The sequence below is a fragment of the Podarcis vaucheri genome, assembly GCF_965113315.1.
Source record: "Podarcis vaucheri genome assembly, chromosome: 7".
NCBI classification, from domain to species: Eukaryota; Metazoa; Chordata; class Lepidosauria; order Squamata; family Lacertidae; genus Podarcis; species Podarcis vaucheri.
The window spans coordinates 12,295,043-12,320,541 of NC_138765.1; the positions used below are offsets into that span (position 1 = coordinate 12,295,043).

General features: G+C 46.5%; 2 protein-coding genes across 2 annotated transcripts in view; one reads left to right on the forward strand and one right to left on the reverse strand.

Moving 5' to 3' along the window:
* Nucleotides 1-14,436, forward strand: part of LOC309536811 (histone-lysine N-methyltransferase PRDM7-like) — a 30,535-nt gene extending 16,099 nt beyond the window's left edge. The window contains exons 8-10 of the mRNA XM_082231161.1: nt 1,448-1,515; nt 2,700-2,881; nt 14,287-14,436. Coding sequence (XP_082087287.1) covers nt 1,448-1,515; nt 2,700-2,881; nt 14,287-14,357 — 321 coding nt within the window. The 3' untranslated portion in view covers nt 14,358-14,436. The remainder of the gene's footprint in view (nt 1-1,447; nt 1,516-2,699; nt 2,882-14,286) is intronic.
* A 1,841-nt stretch (nt 14,437-16,277) lies between these two features.
* Nucleotides 16,278-24,313, reverse strand: LOC309537753 (B-cell antigen receptor complex-associated protein alpha chain-like). Its single transcript, XM_082232753.1, has 3 exons — nt 24,190-24,313; nt 22,060-22,128; nt 16,278-17,863 (listed from the first exon to the last, which is right to left on the reverse strand). Exons 1-3 carry the CDS (start codon nt 24,280-24,282, stop codon nt 17,741-17,743), a joined length of 285 nt encoding a protein of 94 aa, XP_082088879.1. The 5' UTR covers nt 24,283-24,313; the 3' UTR covers nt 16,278-17,740.
* Between the last annotated feature and the right edge of the window lie 1,186 nt (nt 24,314-25,499).

A 25,499-nucleotide genomic window follows, 5' to 3' on the forward strand; every position in this document is an offset into this window, starting at 1 on the left:
TAACAAAAATGATTATAACTTTAAAAGCAGAAAGTACCCATCTTGACTATGGAGTCTAGCCAGATAACAGACACATGCAGATAATATACCTATGCAATGGTGAGACATATACCGTATTTTTCGCTCTATAACACGCACCTGACCATAACACGCACGTAATTTTTAGAGGAGGAAAACAAGGAAAAAAATATTCTAAACGAAACAGTGGATGTATGATTTTTGTGGTTCATGCAATGGCCACAGACATGTGATCTGACGGTGAGTTTGGGATAGCCCAATGCAAAAATCCTGAGGATCCATGTGGATCCGTGCTTTGTAACCACGTTTTAAGTGGGGAGGGAAGGAAAAGCACTCAAGGGACAAGGAGCATGCGTGGGGCGGGTGGAGAAGGATGCTGCTAATAATGCAGAAGAGGGGTATAAGGGGAGAAGGCTCCTCTCCTCTCCCGCTTTGCTCCTTTAAAACAATCAGGCTCTGCTTCTCTCCCTCCTCCCCGGCTTAGAGAGCTGAAAAGCTTTGCTGCTATTTAGCGAGCTGAGTGGGGAGGAGAGAGGGACAGAGAGCACGGTTTAAAGCTGCCAACCAGACAGGAGTCGGTTACACTTGTGTAAGCGGCTCCTCTCCCGCTTTGCTGTTTCAAAGCGAGCCACGGAGGAGGGAAGGAAGGGGAACCATGGATCCTCTGCTCACAACTGCAGCAGACCCCCCCCCATGCCCCCCATAGGCATTCGCTCCATAACACGCACAGACATTTCCCCTTACTTTCTAAGAGGGGAAAAGTGAGTGTTATGGTGCAAAAAATACGGTACCTTAAGCAAAAAAGCCAGGGAAGTTCTTGAAATGTATTTCTCACCCAAACCAATATTTTATTGCTTCTGCTTATTTGTTTATTCAAAGTGAATTGTCTTATTAAAATAAAAAGTACCGTATAGTTCACCACTTAGACTATTCTAAATTATTTAAACACCAAGTTTTAAAACTCCAGGAAAACTCCTTGAAAGAAAATGACGAGAATCCAGAAAACAAGCCTGCCAGGAAACAGAGCTACAGAATAGGTGGGGAGGGTGGCTTCATAATTAGGCAAAAGGTGAAAAGGGTTCTTAGTAGTTGCAATATGTGGGAAGAGGAAGATGCAGGATATTACCATGGGGGTGGTCTTTGTGCCTGTTGGGGTTGCACAAAAGAAGGGGGAGACATGGAGGTGAAGGTGAAAACGGGTGCAAAGCAGGGCTGCAGAAACGAGAGTTGTGCTTTCGAACATAGGTTTGAGAGGGTGAAAAGGGTTCTTAGTAGTTGCATTCAGTGGGAAGGGGAAACTCTAAGGGGGTTAATAGGGGGAAAGGGCTGATGACCAAAGCAAGCAGGGGAGCAGAGCCCCTTAACATCCTACATATTGTTGTAGTGTTACCATATTGATGTGTGTGTTTCGTGTCTATTTTAATTACAGATTACTAGAGGGCAAAACTGCTCTGTTTACATTGATGGAAAGGATGAAACTAATTCCAACTGGATGAGGTAAACATCCTTGATCAAACTAAATGAAGAGAGACTTTTAAAACAAGGGTCTTCATACACCTGGAAAGGCCAATAGAACAGAATAACTTAAATGTCATTCTGGGTGCCTACAGGTTACCCATCCGTACTCTTAATACAGTGGTACCTCGGGTTACATACGCTTCAGGTTACAGACTCCGCTAACCCAGAAATAGTGCCTCGGGTTAAGAATTTTGCTTCAGGATGAGAACACAAATTGGGCAGCGGCAGCGCTGCAGGACCCATTAGTTAAAGTGGTGCTTCAGGTTAAGAACAGTTTCAGGTTAAGAACAGACCTCCAGAACGAATTAAGTACGTAACCAGAGGTACCACTGTATCTTTTAACTGTTGGGAGTAAAGCACAACATTTGCAATAACCTGCTTGAACTGTGGTGAGGAATAGACAGAAATGCAACCTGTTCTTCCTTCTTCACTGATTCCTTCTCTTTTAGTACATGCTTGTCAGTAAAGTAGATCACTTCCTTTCAGACCTTAATTCTTTTCTGCTTCTCCAAGTAGTCAGTATGAGTTAGCTTGTGCTAGTGGCTGCATCTTGGCTACATGTAAAATCTATACATAGAATGGTTCCTCCTCCAAGACTAATAAATGTTAAGTTTTCTTTATCCTTTCAACAGCAGTCTTACCAGGGTATTTTTTCTGCATACTGCTTTGCAAATTGTGCACTATTTACCAAAGTTCAGTAGTGCCAGTACTAGAGAGAGAAGTGGCACCTTTCAAAGGTAAAAAGAATATCTTGGTTTGGAAAGAGAGTGGTGGGCCACTAAACTGCTTAGTAGGATCAGTCAAAGCTATGGGTTCATCATTCCTAGTAGAGCAAATGCCTGGTAGTCTGCATAAGTCTTGCTTCTGAAATGAATGGGAGGAGCAACCCAGACAAATATATTCTTCTACCACCATAAAAAAAAGAAAGTGAAGTTACCACAGGTAAGAAGACCAAAGTTTATTTTACAAAATTCTGTTGTGTGTTGTAACCTCCAGTGTATAATATGTCCAGTGTTCAACAAATTTAAAATATTTCAGCTGTACATTTCATTACTTGAATAATAGAAGAAAGTAATGCAATTGTTATGCTTCATAGTACTTCTCTAATTTCCAGCTTCCCTGACTGAGTACTTTTAGTTACCCTCTTAACAATGAACTTTCAGATATGTTAACTGTGCCCGGAATGAGGAAGAGCAAAATCTTGTTGCCTTCCAGTATCATGGGAAAATCTACTACAGAGCATGTAAAATAATCCTTATTCATTCTGAGCTTCTGGTTTGGTATGGAGAAGAATATGGAAAGGAGCTTGGCATCAAGTGGGGCTCTAGATGGAAATCAAGAAAAGGTATAATAATCATGCATTGTTTTAAATCTTCCCTAACACTGAAATCTGTTATTGCTTCTTTTGTTTGTCTTAGGCAGCATTCTCCTAGATACATCTAATATATCTTCATATTTCTATGTGTTATATACAGTAAATCTAAAGGACTAGTTCATAGAACCATAGAATTGTAGAGCTAGAAGGGTGGTTGAGGTAAGAGAAATGTAGGACAGCTGGGGGAAAGCTTTCATGTTGCAGAGAAATGCACAAGGATTAGGATCAATTTCGCATGGTGAATATGTGGGCTGAAAAGACTGGTGCTGCGTTTTTGACATAGTGGTAGTGCTTGTATGACTTTTGAACATGACTCCAGTTCTTAAGTCTTCTCATATGTAGAGCATGGGAGTGGTGCCAGCCTTGAGCAGGCTGGCACAAGTCATATTGCTGCCTGCTGCAGGAAAGTGAAGTAACAACACACCTGCCAGTAATATGAGACATAGTCCACCAGGATATTATTCTGTGCCTGTCTCTTTGAAAGGAATGGAGGCGTCATACAAATATTACTATACCTCTCCTATTTATTTCAGTGGGAACTTGTGCAGTACAACATCCCCGTGGATTGTCCCACATTTGTTAAATATGGCTTTCCCCCTCAGTCAAAATCCATCAGCTGGGAGGTTGTCACACCTTGGCTCATGGTAGACCCCCTCACATAGCATGCCAATATATTGTTGAACATCACCCCACTCTCTGAGCGGTGTGAAATTCCAGAGATTCTAGGAATGAGGGACATCAGAGTCTGTGGTGTCTTTAAGATTTATTTATTTATTTATACAAATATACAACCTGAGCCTGTGATGGAGGGACTCACAGAATCAACACCCCAAAATATATTGCTTCTTCCATAGTCACAGCCTTTGATTCGAATAGAAATCAAGTATGTTTCTCACTTTCTGGCTTCTGCTTTGCTTCTAACCCAGGTGCCACACACAACTGGCTATTGTCCTTCTAACTACCAGTCAGGTGAGAGGGGGCACCCATTTGTCCTCTGGCACAGAACAACTTGCTTTGTTATACTATTGACCATACTTAGGGCCATTAACTCGCCAAGGAATTTGCCTGGCTAGTTAAACAATGGAATTAGAAGAGACTCCAGCATCATACAGGCTGACACACACACACCCCGCCAAGGTCACAACAATACTACAGTTGTTGTAATATTAGGAAGAATTTCATCATATACAGTAGTTGTCTCTTGTGCAAATATCTAATTTCCTCTGTATGCAGGTGTCAGAGCTGCCACCGGGTCCCAGCTCACACAGGACCACGCTAGCCAACGTTCACTTTATAAGAGTCTTTATTGAGTTACACGTTTCATTTCTGAACTGCAGCGTGCAGCTCTACACCTTCCATCTTAGGTCGGCGAAGTCTCGTCTGACTCTCCGCCCCCTGTGCACCAGCTTAATACCCTAGCCTTGCTCCACCTCCTGCGCCTCTCCCTGCGTCTCTGGGTCCCACTGCTTCTCCTAGTCTCCTCCCTCCTAGACTCTTCCGACGCTGAAGACCCCCCACTTCCTTCCTCCTCCTTTCGGCGGGCTTTGGGACCCGGCTCCCTCTCCGGGCTGCTTGCTGCGCCAGTTTCCTCTGCATTTGAACTTGGCGCGTGCGCCCAACTCCCTACTTTCCTCTTAACCGTCGCCTCGCTCTCTGAGGAGGGCGTGACCACCCCTGACGCGTGCCCTCCCTCCTGCTGACAGTCTCCGGCACCCGATGTCTGGCTAACTTCCTCCCTGCTGCTCTCAGTCCTGAGCGTGGGTCCCGACTTCCAGCTGCTGCTCTCTGAATCCCCTCTGTTCCCTTCCTCCTGGGGTGTCCCCCCGGATCCTCCCCTTGCTCTGCTCACTGGGGCTCCCTTTTGGGAGTCCTCTGACTCACTGCTTAGGCTTGGAGATCTCGGGTCGTCATCATCACTCATTCTCCCTTCGGATTCCTCCCCCTCGCTCTCTGTTTCCTCCCTTCTCTGCGTCTCTGCTCCTGAACCCCTGACATCCATCCCCCCCTCGAAGCCCCCCCTTCCCCCCTCCCCGCTTTCAGGTGTGGGTGCTGGGAGCTCCCTCATCACGGGAGGGAATGCCGGATACAGTTCGCTCCCCGTGGTTGGCCGCCAACTGAAACCCTCCGACTCTTCCTCCTCGCGGTCGTCGACGTTGACCTGTTCCGCTTCCATCTCTGTACCGCCGTGCTCGAACCCAAGGTCCTCCCCGAACACGTCCGCGTCAGTCTCTGCGTCGGTCGCTCGACCTGGCATCTCCAGCCACTTCCGGCGCCATTGCTCCTCTGGTCGATCGTCCCACCAATGCGAGGTGTCTGACTCCGAACCCGCCGGTGCTCCTTCTGGGGAACGGGTGCTCAGTGCGGGTTCCCCGTCCGAGTTGAATCCATGGAACGTGCTGGAAGAAAGTGTGGGCGTGAACAGCCAGTCGTCGAAGAAGCTCGCTGGCATGGGTCTGTGTGGGAACAGGGCATGAAACTCGTCCTTGAGCAGGGGTTCCTCCAACGCGTAGTCTGGCACCCAGCTATTGGCGCTGGCCCGGGTGCCCTCTCTGGCTAGGAGGTATTCTACTCCCTCTTCCCCCCATCTGGAGTCCAAAATCTCCGTGACCTCATTGATGGTGTCCCGCTGCGTCACCCCCCGCGTCTCCGTCCGCTCCCGGAGCGGACTCGGTGCCGTCCCGGGCTCCTGGAATCTGTGCGGTGCCTTGTAGGGAGTGAGCACCGACCTGTGGAACACCGGATGCATCCTGGAGCCCTCCGGCAGCGCCAACCTGAAAGCTACCGGGTTGATCTGTGCTTCGACTTGGTACGGACCAATTTGCTTGTGCCCCAACTTCTTTTTGGCTAGCGACCTGGTCGGCACTGCGTGGGCTGCCAACCAGACCCAGTCTCCTACGTGGATCTCTTCGCCAACCCGCCTGTGCCTGTCAGCTTGCACCTTGTAGGCGTGCTTAGCTAGCTCCAGCTGCCTCCGGAGTTGATCGTGGACCGCCTGCAACTCTGACGCAAACGCGTCTGCCGTCTGTGGTTCTCCTTCCCCCACTCTTTCCAGTCCCGGGAATGCCTCCCATTGTTGGCGAAGAACGGCGTCACCCCTGTGGACACATGCTTCGTGTTGTTGTAAGCGAACTCGGCGAGCGGCAGGTAATCCACCCACGTCGCAGGCTGTTGATTGGCATAGCATCTCAGGTACTGCTGCATGATGGCATTGACCCTCTCCGCTTGCCCGTTGGTCTGCGGGTGTCTCGCCGATGCCAGATTGACCTTGACATTTAGAAATCCCATCAACTTCTGCCAGAAAGTCGAGATGAACTGGCGTCCGCGGTCGGACAGTATAGATCGCGGCAGACCATGCACTTTGAACACGTGATCTATGAACAGTTTGGCGGTTTGTTCCGCCGTGGCCACCTTCGCACACGGAATGAAATGTGCCATCTTGGTGAACAAGTCCACCACCACTAGTACAGCTGTCTTGCCCCTCGAGCTGGGTAAATCCGTGACAAAGTCTAGGGCCACCCTCTCCCACGGTTCAAACGGCGTTTGCAGCGGTTCTAACAGTCCCGCCGGCGGTCTGTGTACCGGCTTGGCCCTCTGGCAGGTGTTGCACCTCGCGACGTAGTCCGCGACCTCCCCTCTCAGCCTGGGCCACCAGAAGTCTCTCGCGACTAATTCCACCGTTTTCTCTGTGCCAAAGTGACCGGCCGTGGGTGCGTCGTGCAACTGTTGCAGTACCTTGGCTCGAAGTTCGTCCCCAGGCACATAGACGGCCCCTTTATGGAGGAGCAAGCCGTCCCGCACCTGGAACTCGTCTGAGTTAGCCGTGCCTCTGTGCACTTCTGCCATCTTCTCTTGCGCGAAGGAGTCGTCCCTCAACGCACGCCGCACCGCATCCAGGTCTACCGTAGCTGAGGCACACGCCCACGCCGTCGGTGCGAAGATGTGCATGGCCGCCGCTGGCGTCACCTCTTCTAGGTATTGCGGTTTCCGGGACAGTGCATCCGCCATGATGTTGGTGTCACCTGGGACGTACTCTATCCGGAAATCGAAGTCCGCAAAGAACTCTGCCCAACGTATCTGCCTCTGGTTCAGGAACTGCGCCGTGCGCCAGTGCTCCAGATTTTTGTGGTCTGTGCAAACCTGCACTGTATGCTTGGCGCCGATCAGGAAATGCCTCCACGCTTTGAACGCTGCATGAATGGCCAGCAACTCCCTGCCCCAGATGGTGTAGTTCTGCTCAGACTTGCTGAGCTTCCTGGAGTAGAACGCTCCCGGCCTCCAGACCCCCTGCGGGTCTCGCTGCAGCAGGACGGCTCCCACGGCTCTGTCTGACGCGTCTGTCTCTACCCTCAACGGTTTACTGGGGTCGATATGCAGCAGTTGCTCTTCCGACGCGAAGAGACGCTTGAGCGCTTGAAAGGACTGCTCCGCCTGCTCTGTCCAGATGAATTTCTTTTTCTTGGAGCTGAGCGTGTCCGTAATGGCCGCCGTCTGCATCGCGAACCCCTTGATAAATTTGCGATAGAAGTTGGCAAAGCCGAAAAACCGCTGTACCTCCTTCCGGTTTCGCGGGCTCTTCCAATCCAACACCGCGCGAACCTTGGTGCTGTCCATGGCTAGTCCCTTGTCCGACAACTTGTATCCCAGGAAATCTACCTCCGTCGTGTCGAACTGGCACTTCTCTAGCTTGGCGTACAGTCTATGTTGTTGCAACCTCCTCAGCACCTCCCTCACGTCTTGGTCATGAGCTTGCTGCGATTCAGAGAATATCAAGATGTCATCCAGGAAGCAGACGCACTTCTTGTAGAGGAGCCCCGCCAATACGTGATGCATGAAAGCTTGAAAACAGTGAGAACCATTTTGTAATCCAAAGGGCATAACTCTGTACTCGTAGGTGCCCAGGGGCGTGAACATGGCGGTTTTCCACTCATCGCCCTCTCGTATGCGGATGAGATTGTACGCCCCTCGTAGGTCCAACTTGGTGAACACGCGTCCCTTGCGCACCGTCGCGAGGAGGTCGTCAATCCGGGGCATGGGGTAATCAGACGGCTTGGTCATCTGGTTCAAGAGGCGGTAGTCCACAACGAGCCTTTTTTGGGGCGTGTCTTTCTTTTTCACGAAGAAAACGGGACTGCCCCCCACTGCCTTGGACTCTCTGATGAAGCCACGCTCCAGATTATGATCAATGAACTGTTTGAGTTCCTGCATTTCGTCCTCAGACATGGAGTATAGCCTCCCCTTAGGCAGCGTCGCCCCCGGCAGGAGGTCAATCTTGCAGTCATATGGCCGGTGAGGGGGTAGCTTGTCCGCCTCCTTTTCGCAAAAGACCTCCAAAAAGTCCGCGTATTTGTGGGGAACTGTGTGTAGCGTCCCCAACTGCAGTTGCGATTCTTCCTCCTCCCCCTCCCTTCTGGGCATAATGCAGTGTTCAGCGCAATAAGAAGAACCGAAGATCAGCTGCCTCTGGTACCACGCCAGCGTCGGACTGTGCCTGTCCAGCCAGCTCATGCCCAAGACGATGGGAGTGTCCGACAACTGAGTGACATTAAAGCTGATGACTTCCCTGTGGTTACCCAATTGCATCACCATTGGCGGCGTTTGCTGCACCACTTGCCCCCCTAGTAACTCTCTCCCATCCACCGTGACGACTTGCAGGGGCAGAGTGGCAGGCAGTAGCTGTATAGCGTGTCGCTTCACAAAATCCTGCGCCATAAAATCTGCATTACTCCCAGAGTCCACCGTGATCGGGACGTCTATTGTGAGTCCATTGGGCAGCTGGAGCGATGCGGTCAGTTGCACTACCGGTTTGGGCGGGAGGGGGTCTGTGGGTTGCAAGATCTCTGGGGACTGCTTCACTGATACGTCTGGCTGGGCCCCAGGACTTCCGTCTCCAGCCAGACATCGTCGTTTCCCTGCAGAGGGTCTTTGTGCTGTGTAGCTGTCTCCACTTTAGCAGCGGCTGCAGTGTGCTTCAGGCTCCTCTGGGGACACTCTTTCGCCAAATGTTGCGGACTTTCGCAGATGTAGCACTTCCGGGTCCCTCTAGGAGTCTTAGATTTGCCTGCTCCTGGTGCTAGGGCTCTGGTTGCTGACTGAGCTCTGGCACCTCCCACCTCCATAGGTTCTGCTCCCCCTCCTGGCGGAGGCGTGGATTGCGCACGCGCTGCTTCTCTGGGAACGAAGGAAAAACTTCTCGCTGCTTCGCGCCCACTACGCCCCTCCTCCCTGGCCCATGGGCGTTCTTCCAGCCGCACTCCCGCAGATAGCGCCCTCTGGACCACCTCCTGCGTGCTTTTGGGTCTCTCCCCTCTCGCAATTTCGTCTTTAATTGGGTTGCTGAGACCCTCCCAGAAGAGATCTCTTACTGGAGGCGAATCTCGGTCCCATTCTAAGGCGCTGACGAGTGCGAAAAAGCGTGCGTGGTACTGTCGGACCGTGGCCCTGCCTTGTTTAAGTCCATGTATCTCCCGTCGTGCAAGATCCACATCTATGCTAGATAAAAAGCATGCATCCATCGCTTTGATGAAGGCATCCGCACTTCGAAGCGCTGGATCCTTATCCCTCCACAAATTGCGCAGCCAAGCTTTAGCGTCTCCATGCAAATGGGATAGGATAAACCCCACCTTCTCTTCCTCATCTCTAAAGTCCTTTGCCAGCAGTTGCAGTGCACACAGTACGTCTGCTCGAAAATTGGGGTACTGTTGCAGGTTCCCATCAAAATGCTGCACAAGACCGCCTGATCTCCTTGCCAACCCAACTCCCTCCGGCTTGGGTCCCGTTTGTACCTGCTTGGCAAACGCTTCAAACCTGGCTTGGAGATCTCTGTAGGCGAGCGCTGCATCCTCCTCTCTCTTTCGGGATGCTAATATCTCCGTGTTTAATTGTGTCACTGCTTCTTGCAGAGTAGCGATTCGCTGTTCTGCCGTCATGCCTGCCGATTTTGTGAGCTTGAGTCCAGACACCCCTCTTCAGCCCTCGCTGCGTGTTCTCCCGCTGCGGTGTTTCAGGCGTCTGGAACTTCTTTGTAATTTGAGACGAGACTTACTGTCAGAGCTGCCACCGGGTCCCAGCTCACACAGGACCACGCTAGCCAACGTTCACTTTATAAGAGTCTTTATTGAGTTACACGTTTCATTTCTGAACTGCAGCGTGCAGCTCTACACCTTCCATCTTAGGTCGGCGAAGTCTCGTCTGACTCTCCGCCCCCTGTGCACCAGCTTAATACCCTAGCCTTGCTCCACCTCCTGCGCCTCTCCCTGCGTCTCTGGGTCCCACTGCTTCTCCTAGTCTCCTCCCTCCTAGACTCTTCCGACGCTGAAGACCCCCCACTTCCTTCCTCCTCCTTTCGGCGGGCTTTGGGACCCGGCTCCCTCTCCGGGCTGCTTGCTGCGCCAGTTTCCTCTGCATTTGAACTTGGCGCGCGCGCCCAACTCCCTACATTCCTCTTAACCGTCGCCTCGCTCTCTGAGGAGGGCGTGACCACCCCTGACGCGTGCCCTCCCTCCTGCTGACAGTCTCCGGCACCCGATGTCTGGCTAACTTCCTCCCTGCTGCTCTCAGTCCTGAGCGTGGGTCCCGACTTCCAGCTGCTGCTCTCTGAATCCCCTCTGTTCCCTTCCTCCTGGGGTGTCCCCCCGGATCCTCCCCTTGCTCTGCTCACTGGGGCTCCCTTTTGGGAGTCCTCTGCCTCACTGCTTAGGCTTGGAGATCTCGGGTCGTCATCATCACTCATTCTCCCTTCGGATTCCTCCCCCTCGCTCTCTGTTTCCTCCCTTCTCTGCGTCTCTGCTCCTGAACCCCTGACAGCAGGTGTTATCTTAAAAAATAAGAAATGCATTTGGCATAGAAGAAATTCTCTCTCAGAACTATTTTAATATAGTTAAAGCACCAAAATTTAGACTTTATTTGCATTCAATAGTATTGCAGTATTTTAACACACCTCCAGATTTTGGGTCATTCCACACCAAATTACCTGGTGCCATGTGCTTTCATGACTCAGATTTTCTTCAATTTTTTAAATGTGTAGATACTTATGAGATAACCAAATTAATTTTTAAAGATTTTTTGCTCCAAAATTGGGAGCAGGAGAATTTTTTGAAAATTTTGTTTTTCGCGCAATTTAGGCTTATGCAATTTCTGCGTCAGTTTAGAAAAACCCCTCAAATTAATTTGTAAAGATTTTTTTCATCCAAAATTGTGCACAGGAGAATTTTTTGAAAATTTCAATTTCTGCGCGATTTAGGCTAATGCAATTTCTGCATCAGTTTAGAAAAAAACTACTGTTTGTTTTTGTTTTTTCAACCAGTTGGGCTTATTTTGGTATCAAAATAAAGCTAAATGTGGTCTCTTTCGAAATAAGGTATAAAATGGTATTAAGAAAAGGGTCACTGACTATTCAAAGTGAATTTTTGTCATTTTATTCCTGGTAGGTTCGATAAGCCATAGCGCGCAAACCACAACTAACACGTGTATCATCCTTTTGTTGTGGAATGGGGTAACTATGTACTTGTTATGTTTTAAAAATAAGGAGGGTGTTTTTTGTGGTTATAAAATAAATTGATTTTTAAGAATTTTTTTTACAAAAAAATATTACTTTTTTTGGACAGGTTTAAGGTTTCTTTGAGCCTGAAATAACTCACACATTTGTGAGAATAGTTAAAATTAAGTTTAATTTATTATTTAATAAAAACAAAATATATCTTAGAGCCCTTGTTCATTTTATTGTGTAAAACACTTCTGCAATGACATGGTCAAAGCTATTTTGTTTCCCATACATGTAATATAGTCAATGATGCTGTTTTGACCACTGTATGCAATATGACCTTTCTGAATGCTGTGGCCAGTCTTGGTCTTCTTACTGCTGCTTGCTCCTTCAGGACAACCCTCTGTTTTGGCATGTGTCTTTTTCCTTGGCTCTCAGTGAGCTTGTTGGGTTCTGTAGTTTCCTAAATAAAGTAGTCCCATATGCCCATTTGTCATGCATGGTTGAAAATAGCTACTAAAACTCAAATCTTGTTTGTTCTCAAATAGTACACAAGCAGAATTCACGTTTGATACAGGAGCGAGGTATCACCTGCCATCAGTGTCCCTGCTGCAAATTGGCTTTCACTTTCAAAGATTACCTTCACAGACATATGAAATGGAGGCATTCAGGATATGGAATACAGCCTGAAGTACCTGAAAATGTCCTAGCAGAGAAATCTCTATTCAAAATCACAAATAGTGCTTCAAACAGAACTATGCTGCAGCACCTAGTGCCAAGTTGTGTTTACAAAGACAAAGATGAGGAGACACTGTTTTTAAAAGATATAAACAAAGAGACACAGAGTGGAACACAGGTTTCTAGATGCAATGAAAGTGGGACAACTTTAAAGCAGCTGTCACACCCAGCCCAACAATTATGTATAGGAGAGAGACCATGTTCATTTAGAAAGTGTGGGAGAAGTTTCAGCTACTCATCAGTGCTAGTCACTCCCATGCAAACACACACAAGAGAGAAGCCATATTCATGTAGGGAGTGTGGGAAAAGCTTTAGCCAGTCAGGCATCCTGACCAGGAACAAGCGAATGCACACAGGAGAGAAGCCATATTCATGTGGAGAGTGTGGGAAAAGCTTCAGCTGGTCAGGACACCTGGCCAGCCACAAGCGAACGCACACAGGAGAGAAGCCATATTCATGTGGAGAGTGTGGGAAAAGCTTCAGCTGGTCAGGACACCTGGCCAGCCACAAGCGAACGCACACAGGAGAGAAGCCATATTCATGTGGAGAGTGTGGGAAAAGCTTCAGCCGGTCAGGACACCTGGCTGTCCACAAGCGAACGCACACAGGAGAGAAGCCATATTCATGTGGAGAGTGTGGGAAAAGCTTCAGCCAGTCAGGAGACCTGGCCAAGCACAAGCGAATGCACACAGGAGAGAAGCCATATTCATGTGGAGAGTGTGGGAAAAGCTTCAGCCAGTCAGGAGACCTGGCCAGGCACAAGCGAATGCACACAGGAGAGAAGCCATATTCATGTGAAGAATGTGGGGAAAGCTTCAGCCAGTCAAGAGACCTGGCCAGCCACAAGCGAATGCACACAGGAGAGAAGCCATATTCATGTGAAGAATGTGGGGAAAGCTTCAGCCAGTCAGGAAACCTGGCCAGACACAAGCGAACGCACACAGGAGAGAAGCCATATTCATGTGGAGAGTGTGGGAAAAGCTTCAGCCGGTCAGGACACCTGGCCAGACACAAGCGAATGCACACAGGAGAGAAGCCATATTCATGTGGAGAGTGTGGGGAAAGCTTTAGCCGGTCAGGACACCTGGCCAGACACAAGCGAATGCACACAGGAGAGAAGCCACCTTAGTGTAACATAGTGGATAGAGCTACCAGTTCCAGTACAGAGTATGGTGCTGTATTTTGAATGTTTTTAATCATAAAGTAAGCAGCTCTGCATTTCTGCTCATCTAGCAGTTTTGGTGCATTTCGCCATCTGCTGTAATAAGCAGGGCTCTAATCATTTGCTGTCTACTCTGTAGGAAACTTCATCAAGTGACTTTTTCTAAAGCCAGCACCACTGCTCATACCACCTCATTGTTTTAGAGCTCTAAAGACACAATTTTGGATATATGACCCTAGAAGTGAGTTTTTGTGTGGCAAACCCTAGAAGTTTATTTGGTGAACTTTTTTTCACCCTTATGCTTTTTAATGCTCCACAATCTGATTTAAAATGAAAGAAGTGCCTATGTTTTAAATGCTGAAGTTTTCCCATAAGCATTTCTTCTTGAGGGCCAATGTGAAAAAGCATAGGGTGCTATACTACTTGTGGAGTTACCTGATGTAATTTATAAAGCTACATTTACATTATTTCCTGCTAGCATCTTTTTATGTTGTGCTGAAACTGTTTTCTGATGCTATAACTGATGAATCTTCACTAATCTTCACTTAAAGATTATTTCCAAAATGGGCCAATGTTACAAGGAGGTTCAGGAGCTCTGATTTGAAGAAAAAGATTCAGCCCTGACTACTAAACTCATTTCCATCTAACAGTGAAATCCCAAGATTCCATAATTCAGTTGAACAATGCTTACAGCTCTTGGGCTTTATTTCAATGGTCAATCATATTCTGCCCATGTTATCTTAATAAATGGCTTCTTCAAAAGTGACTGCTGTTACTGTCATAAATTAAGAAATAGTTTTCAATGTAACTGTCATATACTTTTTACATTAATCTGAAACTCTGGTCCAAATAACACACTGTATATAAACACATATTATGAAATGGGATGCCTGCTTCTTCTAGCCAAAGTAGTTTTGTGAGGGAAACAGTCAGAAATGGAAGCAGGAGGGGAGTAAGATGCTTAATTCGTTATTTAGCTTTTCTTTTCTTCCACAGCTTTCCCTCAAGCCACTCTCCTCCAGGGGTGCCTGTTAAACTTGCAAAATACATTATTTGGAACCTTGTAAGGAGAAAAGTAGCTTCAGGAGGAGTTGGTTGGGAAATGCCATGCACATGTCTGTGCACAAGGATGAAATGCCTTCCTCTCCCCCCCTCCCCCATTTCAGATTTCAACCACCAAAGCTTCTTTGCCTAAAACAAACAACCACATGGATTTGTATTACACGCTTTTGCATGCCAAGTATGTGTTAGCCTTGCAACTTCTCAAAACTCTTATATTTTTCCAAATAATATAGTTCCATCTGCAGACAAAAGTAGAGCAAAGTATCAGGACTGAATCCTACTTGTCACAGGATAGCTATGAATAGGATATCCTGTGGTGTTTTTTGTTGTAAGAGTTAGTAATGGCACTAGAAGAGCTGATGTGGCTTGAGACCCCAGTGCTGTGGAAGGGAGCATGGCTAACTGGTTAACCCTTCTCTCCATGCTATTTCCCTCTGAGAACTGCCTGCTTCCCTGCTGATGCTATTTATCTTCAAGGCAAACCCATACATATACGGTGGTAATATCCGTATGTGTTGCTCCACAAGGCAACTAGCTCTAGGGATGCAATTTGGTTTAGGACAAATGACATGGGGAAAGTGTTGAGCCCCCACTCACGGTGCAGTATCACAAACATTTACCCTTCCTGATCCTGAAGACAGCCACTCCATCCTAAACAGCTTTACCTTGGAAGTCTTATTGACTTTATTAGGCCTTCTAAGTAAATGAAATGAGGATCACAGGCTCTTTGTGTATGTTATGTGTAGTAAGGGCTGATTCATATCATTCTTTTAAGGTGACTGAGAGAGATGCAATAGATATAGCATATTGATGTTCCATGCCATAATGATAACACTTGCATAGGTCGTTCATGCATAAAATGGACAGGGTGGAAAGCCTTCATGAATCCCCATCCCTTTGCAAGCATATCTTCACATGGTGACCTTATAGTACACCTAGATCAGGGGTCAGCAACCTTTTTCAGCTGTGGGCCGGTCCACCTTCCCTCAGACCATGTAGTGGGCCGGACTATATTTTTTGGGGAGATATGAACAAATTCCTATGCCCCACAAATAACTCAGAGATGCATTTTAAATAAAATCACACATTCTACTCATGTAAAAACACCAGGCAGGCCCTACAAATAACCCAGAGATGCATTTTAAATAAAAGGACACATTCTATTCATGTAAAAATACGCTGATTCCCGGACCGTCCGCGGGCTGGATTAAGAAGGCGATTGGGCTGCATCTGGCCTGTGGACCTTAGGTTGCCTACCCCTGCTCTAGATGGTGAGTGCTGCTGAAGGGAGCTAACACTGCTTAAGGGTAGAGAGAACTGCTAAAAGGCCCTATAGAGTATTATCTGAACAGTCTGTGCCACCAACTCTGTTGCCTGCCCATGGTTGTGAATTGCTCTGGTTTTGTAAGGATAATACAGACACTTTTTAGAATAATTTAAAAGACATACTGTGTTTCACCAGAAATGGTACCAGACAAAAAACAAATTGTTCCCAGGCACAGATGGTGCATTAAGGTTTAGGCTACAAGGCATATGGGTTGTAGGAAAGAGCACTGGCTGAAGTACTGTATATAAAACTATCCATCATGAAGATAGCCAATGCATGTTTCCTTGTGCAAAGCTGGCCACCTGGCCACCTGTGGTGTGAAAATGTGTACTGTATTGCATCTGATCAGACAAGCATCAAGACAGGCCTGACTTTCCTGTACTGCTCGGTATTACAAAAGCACTGATCCAAACTGACCCTGTTATCATGAGGTTAGGGTTAGAAATAAGTTGTTCTCCTAAGTGAATAATAGAATATATCACTTTGATGTTGTTTTGAATATAAAGCAAGTAGGACATTTTCAAAATAAATGAAACATGTTGTTTCAAAACAATCTCATTTCATAATAGTGAAACATTTATTTTATTAACATCCCAGATGCCAAAACTTGAAAAAATAAGGAAATTTAGTCTGTCATTAAATCGAAATAGGATTACAAACCGTCTCCCATGCTAGGGCTTGGATCAAGAGTATTAATGGGGTCAACTACCCATTTCCCTTATCATTGCTTCGACTCACCCACCTTTGGCAATCTTCTGTAATGCACAACCAGAGCTTCGTATGTCATGGTAAGAAGAGAGGGTCAGACGCCTATTTAGGGAAATAACCAAACACTGTGAAATGTCTGGTTATTTTTTTCATTGTCACCATGAAAACCTAAAACTCATTGGTTCTTCTAAGAGAGAGATACTCAATATAGTGTCCTCCATATGTTTTTGGACTATAACTCCAATCAATCCAGCCAACATAGATAATAGTAGGGGATAATGGGAATCATAGTTCTAAACATTTGGAGAGTATCACATTGGTTAACCCTATTACTTTTAGCCCAAGTCTAGCTCTCTCCAGCTCTCCTTTGGTCTTTGAAGAAAGCAAGGGAGGTTCATAGTGCAATCTATCAAAAAAACCAAAACCCTACAATATTAACAATGTTACAACTTTTTCCTATACAAGAGTGGGAAAGCATACAAGTAGCAGATCAAAGATGAAGACAAATATAATATTGAAACAAAAGTTGCATAGGTTTTTCACCCATGATATGATTTCAGCCTTTTCCTGGCTTCTACCAAAGCAAATATTGGATAAGCTCTCAGTTTTTTTCTCCTATCTTGTGATTGAGGCAGTCTATGTACTATTTCTTTCTTGTTCATGTGTGTCTTGAAGCATTGTCCAATCAGCACCATATACAGCTGGATTTTGCTGCAAACCTATAGCCCAATTTCCTTCAGCATTCAACAATGGGGGAAAAATATACATTTGAACTGAACACAATGAGCACGCTTCCAAATCAGCTGCACTATAAATAGGTCTCTCTTAAATCCCAATTTCAGAAGGGAAAGTAGGAGCAGGCACAAGTTCTAAATGAATTAATCCTATAAGCTTCTCAGTTGTGCACCATTTGGTGAATATCACTGACGTGTTCTTTACATCTTGGAACAAATTTTCCTAGAAAAGGGGAGGGAAGCATCTCTTCCCAACAAGACCAAGAATGGAAAAGTGACTAGGAAGATGTCAAGTGAAAATAAAGTTAGTACTTGTCAGAATATTTTGTCTGGAAAATGAAAATGCCAGGAAACTTGTGTTGTTTACCCTCCTGCCAAATCTTTCACAAAGCCAGATCTTTCACAAAGAGGAATCAATAATTTCTTCTCAGCCTTCTTATTGTAAACCTGACATAGTTATACAAGTGTGAGTATCCTGGAGAGAGGAGAATATAGAATCCTTCCACCCCTGCCCTCAATTCTCCTCAGCAGGATGAAGTGAGGAAGAATATTCAGGATTCAAAAGGGGCTGTTTATACTATGTGCCTGGAAACTGAATGCAAAGTGAAGTCCTTTTCTATCACGGTTTCTCTGGCTTCTCCAGCTGCAGATCAATCACTTTCACGTTCCCTATGTCCTGGTAGGTGGCCTGCAGCCCCCGTGAAATGTCCTCGTACATGGAACAGTCATCCAGATTCAGTCCCTAGGAAGGGAAAACCAAAAAAGGTCAATCTCTGAAAGATAAGTCTATAAGTATGAATACTGATATAAAATCACAAAAAGGGGTTCACAGCGGGTGGCGCTGTGGGTTAAACCACGGAGCCTAGGACTTGCTAATCAGATGTTCGGCGGTTCGAATCCCCACAATGGAGTGGGCGCCCGTTGCTCAGTCCCTGATCCTGCCAGTTCGTGAGCACGTCAAAGTGCAAGTAGATAAATAGGTGGGGAGGTAAAAGGCGTTTCCGTGCGCTGCTCTGGTTCGCCAGAAGTGGCTTAGTCATTCTGGCCACATGACCCAGAAGCTGTACGCCCGCTCCCTCGGCCAATAAAGTGAGATGAGCGCCATAACCCCAGAGTCGGCCACGACTGGACCTAATGGTCAGGAGCCCCTTTACCTTTACTATTATTCTGAAGATGCATTGAGTTTTAGGGTGCATTTAAAAACAATGGACATTACAAATTTCGGTGCATTCATTTCAAAGTGTCTGCTTTGTGGGATGTGACATCACTGTAGCAGTCAAATACAACATTTCCAGTTTGCCCAGAGTGGACACATGGGGTGTTGCTCCAGCCAGGAGGACTTTCTGTCACTAGGTATAACTTGATACAACCCTTTGGCTGCAACCCTAAACAAGTTTAAAGGGACCCCTGACCATTAGGTCCAGTTAGAATCATAGAATCATAGAATCATAGAATCATAGAGTTGGAAGAGACCACAAGGGCCATCGAGTCCAACCCCCTGCCAAGCAGGAAACACCATCAGAGCACTCCTGACATATGGTTGTCAAGCCTCTGCTTAAAGACCTCCAAAGTAGGAGACTCCACCACACTCCTTGGCAGCAAATTCCACTGTCGAACAGCTCTTACTGTCAGGAAGTTCTTCCTAATGTTTAGGTGGAATCTTCTTTCTTGTAGTTTGGATCCATTGCTCCGTGTCCGCTTCTCCGGAGCAGCAGAAAACAACCTTTCTCCCTCCTCTATGTGACATCCTTTTATATATTTGAACATGGCTATCATATCACCCCTTAACCTCCTCTTCTCCAGGCTAAACATGCCCAGCTCCCTTAGCCGTTCCTCATAAGGCATCGTTTCCAGGCCTTTGACCATTTTGGTTGCCCTCCTCTGGACACGTTCCAGTTTGTCAGTGTCCTTCTTGAATTGTGGTGCCCAGAACTGGACACAGTACTCCAGGTGTGGTCTGACCAGAGCAGAATACAGTGGCACTATTACTTCCCTTGATCTAGATGCTATACTCCTATTGATGCAGCCCAGAATTGCATTGGCTTTTTTAGCCGCCGCGTCACACTGTTGGCTCATGTCAAGTTTGTGGTCAACCAAGACTCCTAGATCCTTTTCACATGTACTGCTCTCAAGCCAGGTGTCCCCCATCTTGTATTTGTGCCTCTCATTTTTTTTGCCCAAGTGCACTACTTTACATTTCTCCCTGTTAAAATTCATCTTGTTTATTTTTGCCCAGTTTTCTAATCTGTCAAGGTCGTTTTGAAGTGTGATCCTGTCCTCTGGGGTGTTAGCCACCCCTCCCAGTTTGGTGTCATCTGCAAATTTGATCAGGATGCCCTTGAGTCCATCATCCAAGTCGTTGATAAAGATGTTGAATAAGACCGGGCCCAAGACAGAACCCTGTGGCACCCCACTAGTCACTCTTTTCCAGGATGAAGAGGAACCATTGATGAGCACCCTTTGGGTTCGGTCAGCCAGCCAGTTACAAATCCACTGAGTGGTAGCATAGTCAAGACCGCATTTTACCAGCTTCTTTACAAGAATATCATGGGGCACCTTGTCAAATGCCTTGCTGAAATCAAGGTAGGCTACATCCACTGTGTTCCCTTCATCTACCAGGCTTGTAATTCTGTCAAAAAACGAGATCAGGTTAGTCTGACATGACTTATTTTTCAGAAATCCATGCTGACTATTGGTGATCACAGCATTCCTTTCTAGGTGCTCACAGACTGTTTGCTTAATGATCTGCTCCAGAATCTTCCCTGCTATTGATGTCAGACTGACTGGGCGGTAATTATTTGGGTCCTCTCTTTTCCCCTTTTTGAAAATAGGGACAACATTTGCCCTCCTCCAGTCTGCCGGGACTTCGCCTGTTCTCCAGGAATTCTCAAAGATGACTGCCAGTGGTTCTGAGATCACATCTGCCAGTTCTTTTAATACTCTTGGATGCAGTTCATCTGGCCCTGGAGACTTGAATACATCTAAACTAGCCAAATATTCTTGTACTATCTCCTTAGTTATTCTGGGCTGTGTTTCCTTTGCTGAATCATTTGCTCCAAATTCTTCAGGTCGGGCATTGTTTTCTTTATCGGAGAAGACTGAGGCAAAGAAGGCATTGAGTAGTTCAGCCCTTTCTGTGTCCCCTGTTTGCATTTCACCATCTTCTCCTCTGAGTGACCCCATTGTTTCTTTGTTCTTCCTTTTGCTACAAACATACCCATAAAAGCCTTTTTTGTTGCTTTTAACCTCTCTAGCAAGCCTGAGTTCATTCTGTGCTTTAGCTTTTCTGACTTTGTGTCTACACGTGCTGGCTATTTGTTTGAATTCCTCTTTGGTGGTTTCCCCCCTTTTCCATTTTTTGTACACATCCTTTTTTAATCTTAATTCAGTTAAAAGTTCTTTAGATAGCCACCCTGGCTTCTTTAGGCACCTTCCATGTTTCCGTCTCATTGGTATTGCCTGACGTTGTGCTTTTAGTATCTCCCTCTTAACAAACTCCCAGCCATCATGAACTCCCTTTCCTTTTAGTATTGTTGTCCATGGGATCTCACCCAGCACTTCCCTAAGTTTTATGAAGTCGGCTTTCTTAAAGTCAAGAAATTGAGTCCTAGTATGCTTGGCTACTCCTTTCCGCTGTATAGTAAACTTCAGAAGAGCATGATCACTCGCGCCTAATGATCCTTCCACTTCTACCCCACTAACCAGGTCATCAACATTGGTTAGGACCAGATCTAAAATGGCTGTTCCTCTTGTTGCTTCTCCCACTTTCTGGACAATGAAGTTGTCTGCAAGGCCAGTGAGGAATCTGTTTGACCTTATGCTCTTGGCTGAGTTTGACGTCCAACAAATATCTGGGTAATTGAAGTCCCCCATTACTACTATCTCCCTTCCTTTTGCATGCTTGGCCATCTGTTCCAGGAAGGCATCATCAGTTGTGGCAGACTCTGGAGTTGCGGCGCTCATCTCGCTTTATTGGCCGAGGGAGCCAGTGTACAGCTTCCGGGACGTGGCCAGCATGACTAATCCGCTTCTGGCAAACCAGAGCAGTGCATGGAAACTTCACACACACTCACACACTACATACACCACATTTCTGTTATAAAATTCATAGAAAAATCAACCATACATTGGATTTGCACTGTTCCATTTTTATTTTACTCCATATGACAAGGACTATCAAAGGGGGGTGACCAGGGGTGTGGCTTGGTTCTGGTCAGCCATAATCCCTTCACCATCCCAGCACATCCACAGGAGCCCTGCCCAGTTGCTATGCCAACCCTGATGATCCCAGACAGAAGACAATCAAGATCACAAAGAACTTGCATATGGGAGTGGATTCAGCATGGACTGAAACAAAGGACAATGATCAGATCTTCCCTCTGGGGCAGGAAACTGCCAACTCCTCTTTGTCTCCTGGAAGTGACTCATGGGAGGGGGAAAGGAGGAACCAGCCAGGTGACAGGACACTCAGGTTACCACCACAACTCCTCCCTCAACCCCTCCTTTCTGTAATGTATGCATGATGTTTCTGGGGGTGGGCTTGACCTAGAGGAGGGGAATTTCAAAAGTTTTTATAAGACCTTGCACACTATTTTTCTTTGTCTTTCCTCTCTTTTGCAAGTGAGGGGAACACCCTGTTGCAACAGTTCAATAAAGGCCAAGCCTACAGGCTGCTGTTTTGCTCCAAGTTATCCTGGTTGGTGTCTTTGTTTTGTCCAAGGGAGCCCTCGGATTTTTCCGATAACAAGAATACTGGCTGGGCTTCCTATTTCCAGTATCATATGAATACACCATGGTGTCTATCTCCTTCAGCTTTGGAATTTTCCCACATTCTGCTGCACAGAAGCACGGGCGTAGCCAGGATTTTTCTTAACATGTTTATTTATGGGGGGGGCAGTGCCCCCCCCACGCCCATGTACAGAAGTCTCCCAGAATTACCACATATATGTTCTCCTCTTCATAAGCCTTCTTCTTGGCTTGTAAAAGGCGCTCGTTTTCCCATCTCTTCTGCAAAGAGAGAGAGAGAGAGAGAGAGAGAGAGAGAAGAGAAGAGAAGAGAAGAGAAGGAAAACACTATGAAAACAAATGTGGTACATCGGGTAGGCATCACTGGGCCTGCCAAAGCCCACAGCCCAGTAGTGAGCCCAATGCCATTCTCTGGAGCTGCTCCTCAGTGATGCTGTCTGTTCATCTGCCCTCTAAGTGTGCAAACATAAGAATGAGATAATGGAGACATAGTCTCTATGTGCTTTTCCTTCAAGTGCCTGGGCTTCCTGGGCTCCACCAAATTGGAGATGGTTCTTTGCTTAGCTGCATCAGTTTTCGGTGCATTTTACATGCTTTTAGGCCACAAACTCAGGCCACACACACACACACCACACATTTAAAGCACTCTTCTGTCACTTTAACAGCCATGGCTTCTCCCAAACACTCATGGGAACTGTAGTTAAGTGTGCCAAGAGTTGTTAGGAGACCCCTCACAGAGCTGCAATTCCCAGCACCCTTAACAAACTACAGTTCCCAGGATTCTTTGAGGGAAGCCATGACTGTTAAAATGGTACAATAATGGCTTTATTTTTTTTAAGTATGTTGTGGATATAACCCTAAACCAGTTTAACTGTCCTTCCCCCATTCACAGTTGGGATTCTCTGAGGAAGTGAGAGGTGAGTTATAGCGAATTGTTGATCACCACTTCTTGCTAAATGACAATTACCAGTATTGAGAGGCTCATAATCTTGGTAGCCATTTACTGCTTAGATTTCACAGGTTCTCAATACATTGGTCACAGTTAATGGTAACTAAAGAGTTGATCACAGAAGAGCATAACAATTAAATCAATTTTAGTTTAAGGGCCATTTCATACAAACAAAAACTGGTCCTCAGCTGATCAGCAGAAGATAAAACTGAACACATGTTACGACATTCTGTCTGGCCATATGGAAAAGTAGTTGCATGAACTTTCTGTCATGCGTGATTGGGGTGCATAGGTGAAACCCTACATCCTGGGTAGCTGTGTGTGACAGAGAAATAAAGAGGCCATTTCACCAAATTCCTAGTTGTACTTCACACAGCATTTGTAGATGGACAATTCTAGCTTATGTGAACTAGTCTTCAGTTAGCTGTGTAGCTAAAACAACAAGTTTCAGATAAGTACCAGGGGCCAGGACATAGTCTAAAGGTGCATGATATCATGGAAATGACGGAGAACAAAGGGGAAGAGGAGAGACCAGTAGAGGAAGGGGGGCAGGAAGTGGCAATGGAGGAAAGGAGGGAAACTCAGGAAGAGGGAAGGCTCTCTGATGTTGGAGCAGAGCCTCAACACTGCACAGGAAGCTCTGGCACGGAGGGCGAGGCAGTGCCGGTTCCATCTGCTCAGGAAAGGAGAGTGTTAAAGAGGAGGAGGCAGAGACATCAAATGAGAATGCCTCGCCTCTTCTGCTGGAAAAGGAGCAGATGTAAGTCACTCCGAGAATCTGACCCAGAGGATTCGGATGCATGATTATGTGTGCTGCTTGTACATATGTAAAATAAAGGATGTATATATGTATCTCTGAGTGAGCAGAGGCATTTCTTGCGGAGAGCATTCATAAGCCATCACACATGACACAGCCATCTTGTTCTTGTCAGTGCTTGGATGGGAACCTACCTGAGACCCTTCTGTGTGCTTCCTTAAGTTCCATGACAGTGGAGAAGTGGGATATTAATGTGATAAACACATCACAAACATCTTTTACTAAAGGAACACAGCAAACATCATTTTGTATTTCAGAGCCATCCAATTATTGTTCTCAGACAATACCCTTGACCCATGTGATTCCAGTGAAGTGCCATTTGGGGGAAAACTCTTGTATTAGGCAATTATCTAGATGTTGTGCCTGTTGCTGGTGTACATGCTGATAAAAGGACAGTTTGCCCCTTTGGGGTAACAATCTACTCTTTAAAAATAGAAAAAAAGCAGAACAAGATCTGGTGACTGGAAACTGTAGGCTGACAGATTCATTATGCACCATGCTCTCCCTGTCTGTCACCATGCGTACAAAGAATAGTCAGAGGGAAATGACAGCTCACCCTGAAGAGCAAAAAAAGACCAGGACCAATGGCACAGATGAGTAGCAGGAAACCCTCAGCTGTGATGATCTTATTTTTGACGCCTTCTGTCATGTTCAGGAAAGAGGCTGGTCGAGGCCCTAGAAGACAGCAAGCAGGAGAGTGTTTGATCCAGAAACCCCACAGCATCCCTAACTATTTTATCACTCTCTTGCAATCCCAGGTAAAACTACAAGTATACAAAGAAAAATATGCACCCCAGGTATTATTGCATTAAGTGTCTTTGTTTGTATTGATTTACACTGCCTGCCCTGCCACGGGTGGCGCTGTGGGTTAAACCACAGAGCCTAGGGCTTGCCAATCAGAAGGTCAGTGGTTCGAATCCCCACGACGGGGTGAGTTCCCATTGCTCGGTCCCTGCTCCTGCCAACCTAGCAGTTCGAAAGCACTAAGTGCAAGTAGATAAATAGGTACCATTCCGGTGGGAAGGTAAATGGTGTTTCTGTGCGCTGCTCTGGTTCACCAGTAGTGGCTTCGTCATGCTGGCCACATGACCCAGAAGCTGCATGCCGGCTCCCTTGGCCAATAAAGCAAGATGAGCGCCACAACCCCAGAGTTGTCTGCGACTGGACCTAATGGTCAGGGGTCCCTTACCTTTACCTTACTCTGCCTGCCCTGCCACCTCTGCCACTGGCACTGATTTTGGGCAACTACTCACTATGAAATTGGCACCGATGCCAGCGCTGCTTCTCCACAATGGTTCAGTTTGTACATTGCAGTGCCAAACCTACTCTCTGGATTTCTCCTTAAGATAAAATTTTTGGTGGCGGCTTCTGTGCCCCTGCACACATTCTGCAGAAAACCTTTCCCCATTCTGAAGCTTCAGGTTAAATGTTGTGTTGTGCGGGCTGACAATACGTCATTTCACAGGCCAGTGGCAATTTCAGAAAGGAAATGAAAGTTCTTATTGACAAAACAAGGTTGTGGAGCATATTTACAAAAACTCTGATCAAGATACTGTCTGGCAGAAGTATGAATTCTGCTCTGACTTATAACTCACTGGGTGTTTGGGAGCAAAGCTAGTTGTAACACCTAGTTTACTTCTCAGTGAAACCTACCTAACAAAGTTGTTGTAATGATAAAATGTGGTTTAGGCTCCTTGGAAGAAGCCAGGGAGATAAACAATATCAATAGTCTCATAACCCAGAACTCACCTGTATCAGTCCCTATTCCCTCTGAGCTTCTCCCTGGCACTACTCTAGCTACACTCCCATCTCTCTGGAAGAACCATTAGCTTTAAGAATTCAATGCAGGAATCCTGTATAGATATT

What these genes read in the sequence shown, in the direction of transcription:
- LOC309537753 (XM_082232753.1), bottom strand. Translation starts at nt 24,282, where the DNA reads ATGACAGAAGGCGTCAAAAATAAGATCATCACAGCTGAGGGTTTCCTG. An exon ending in GTCTTTTTTTGCTCTTCAGG is followed by an intron (nt 22,129 to 24,189) that starts GTGAGCTGTCAT and finishes CTCTCTTTGCAG; the next exon opens with AAGAGATGGGAAAACGAGCG. An exon ending in AAGAGGAGAACATATATGTG is followed by an intron (nt 17,864 to 22,059) that starts GTAATTCTGGGA and finishes TTCCCTTCCTAG; the next exon opens with GGACTGAATCTGGATGACTG.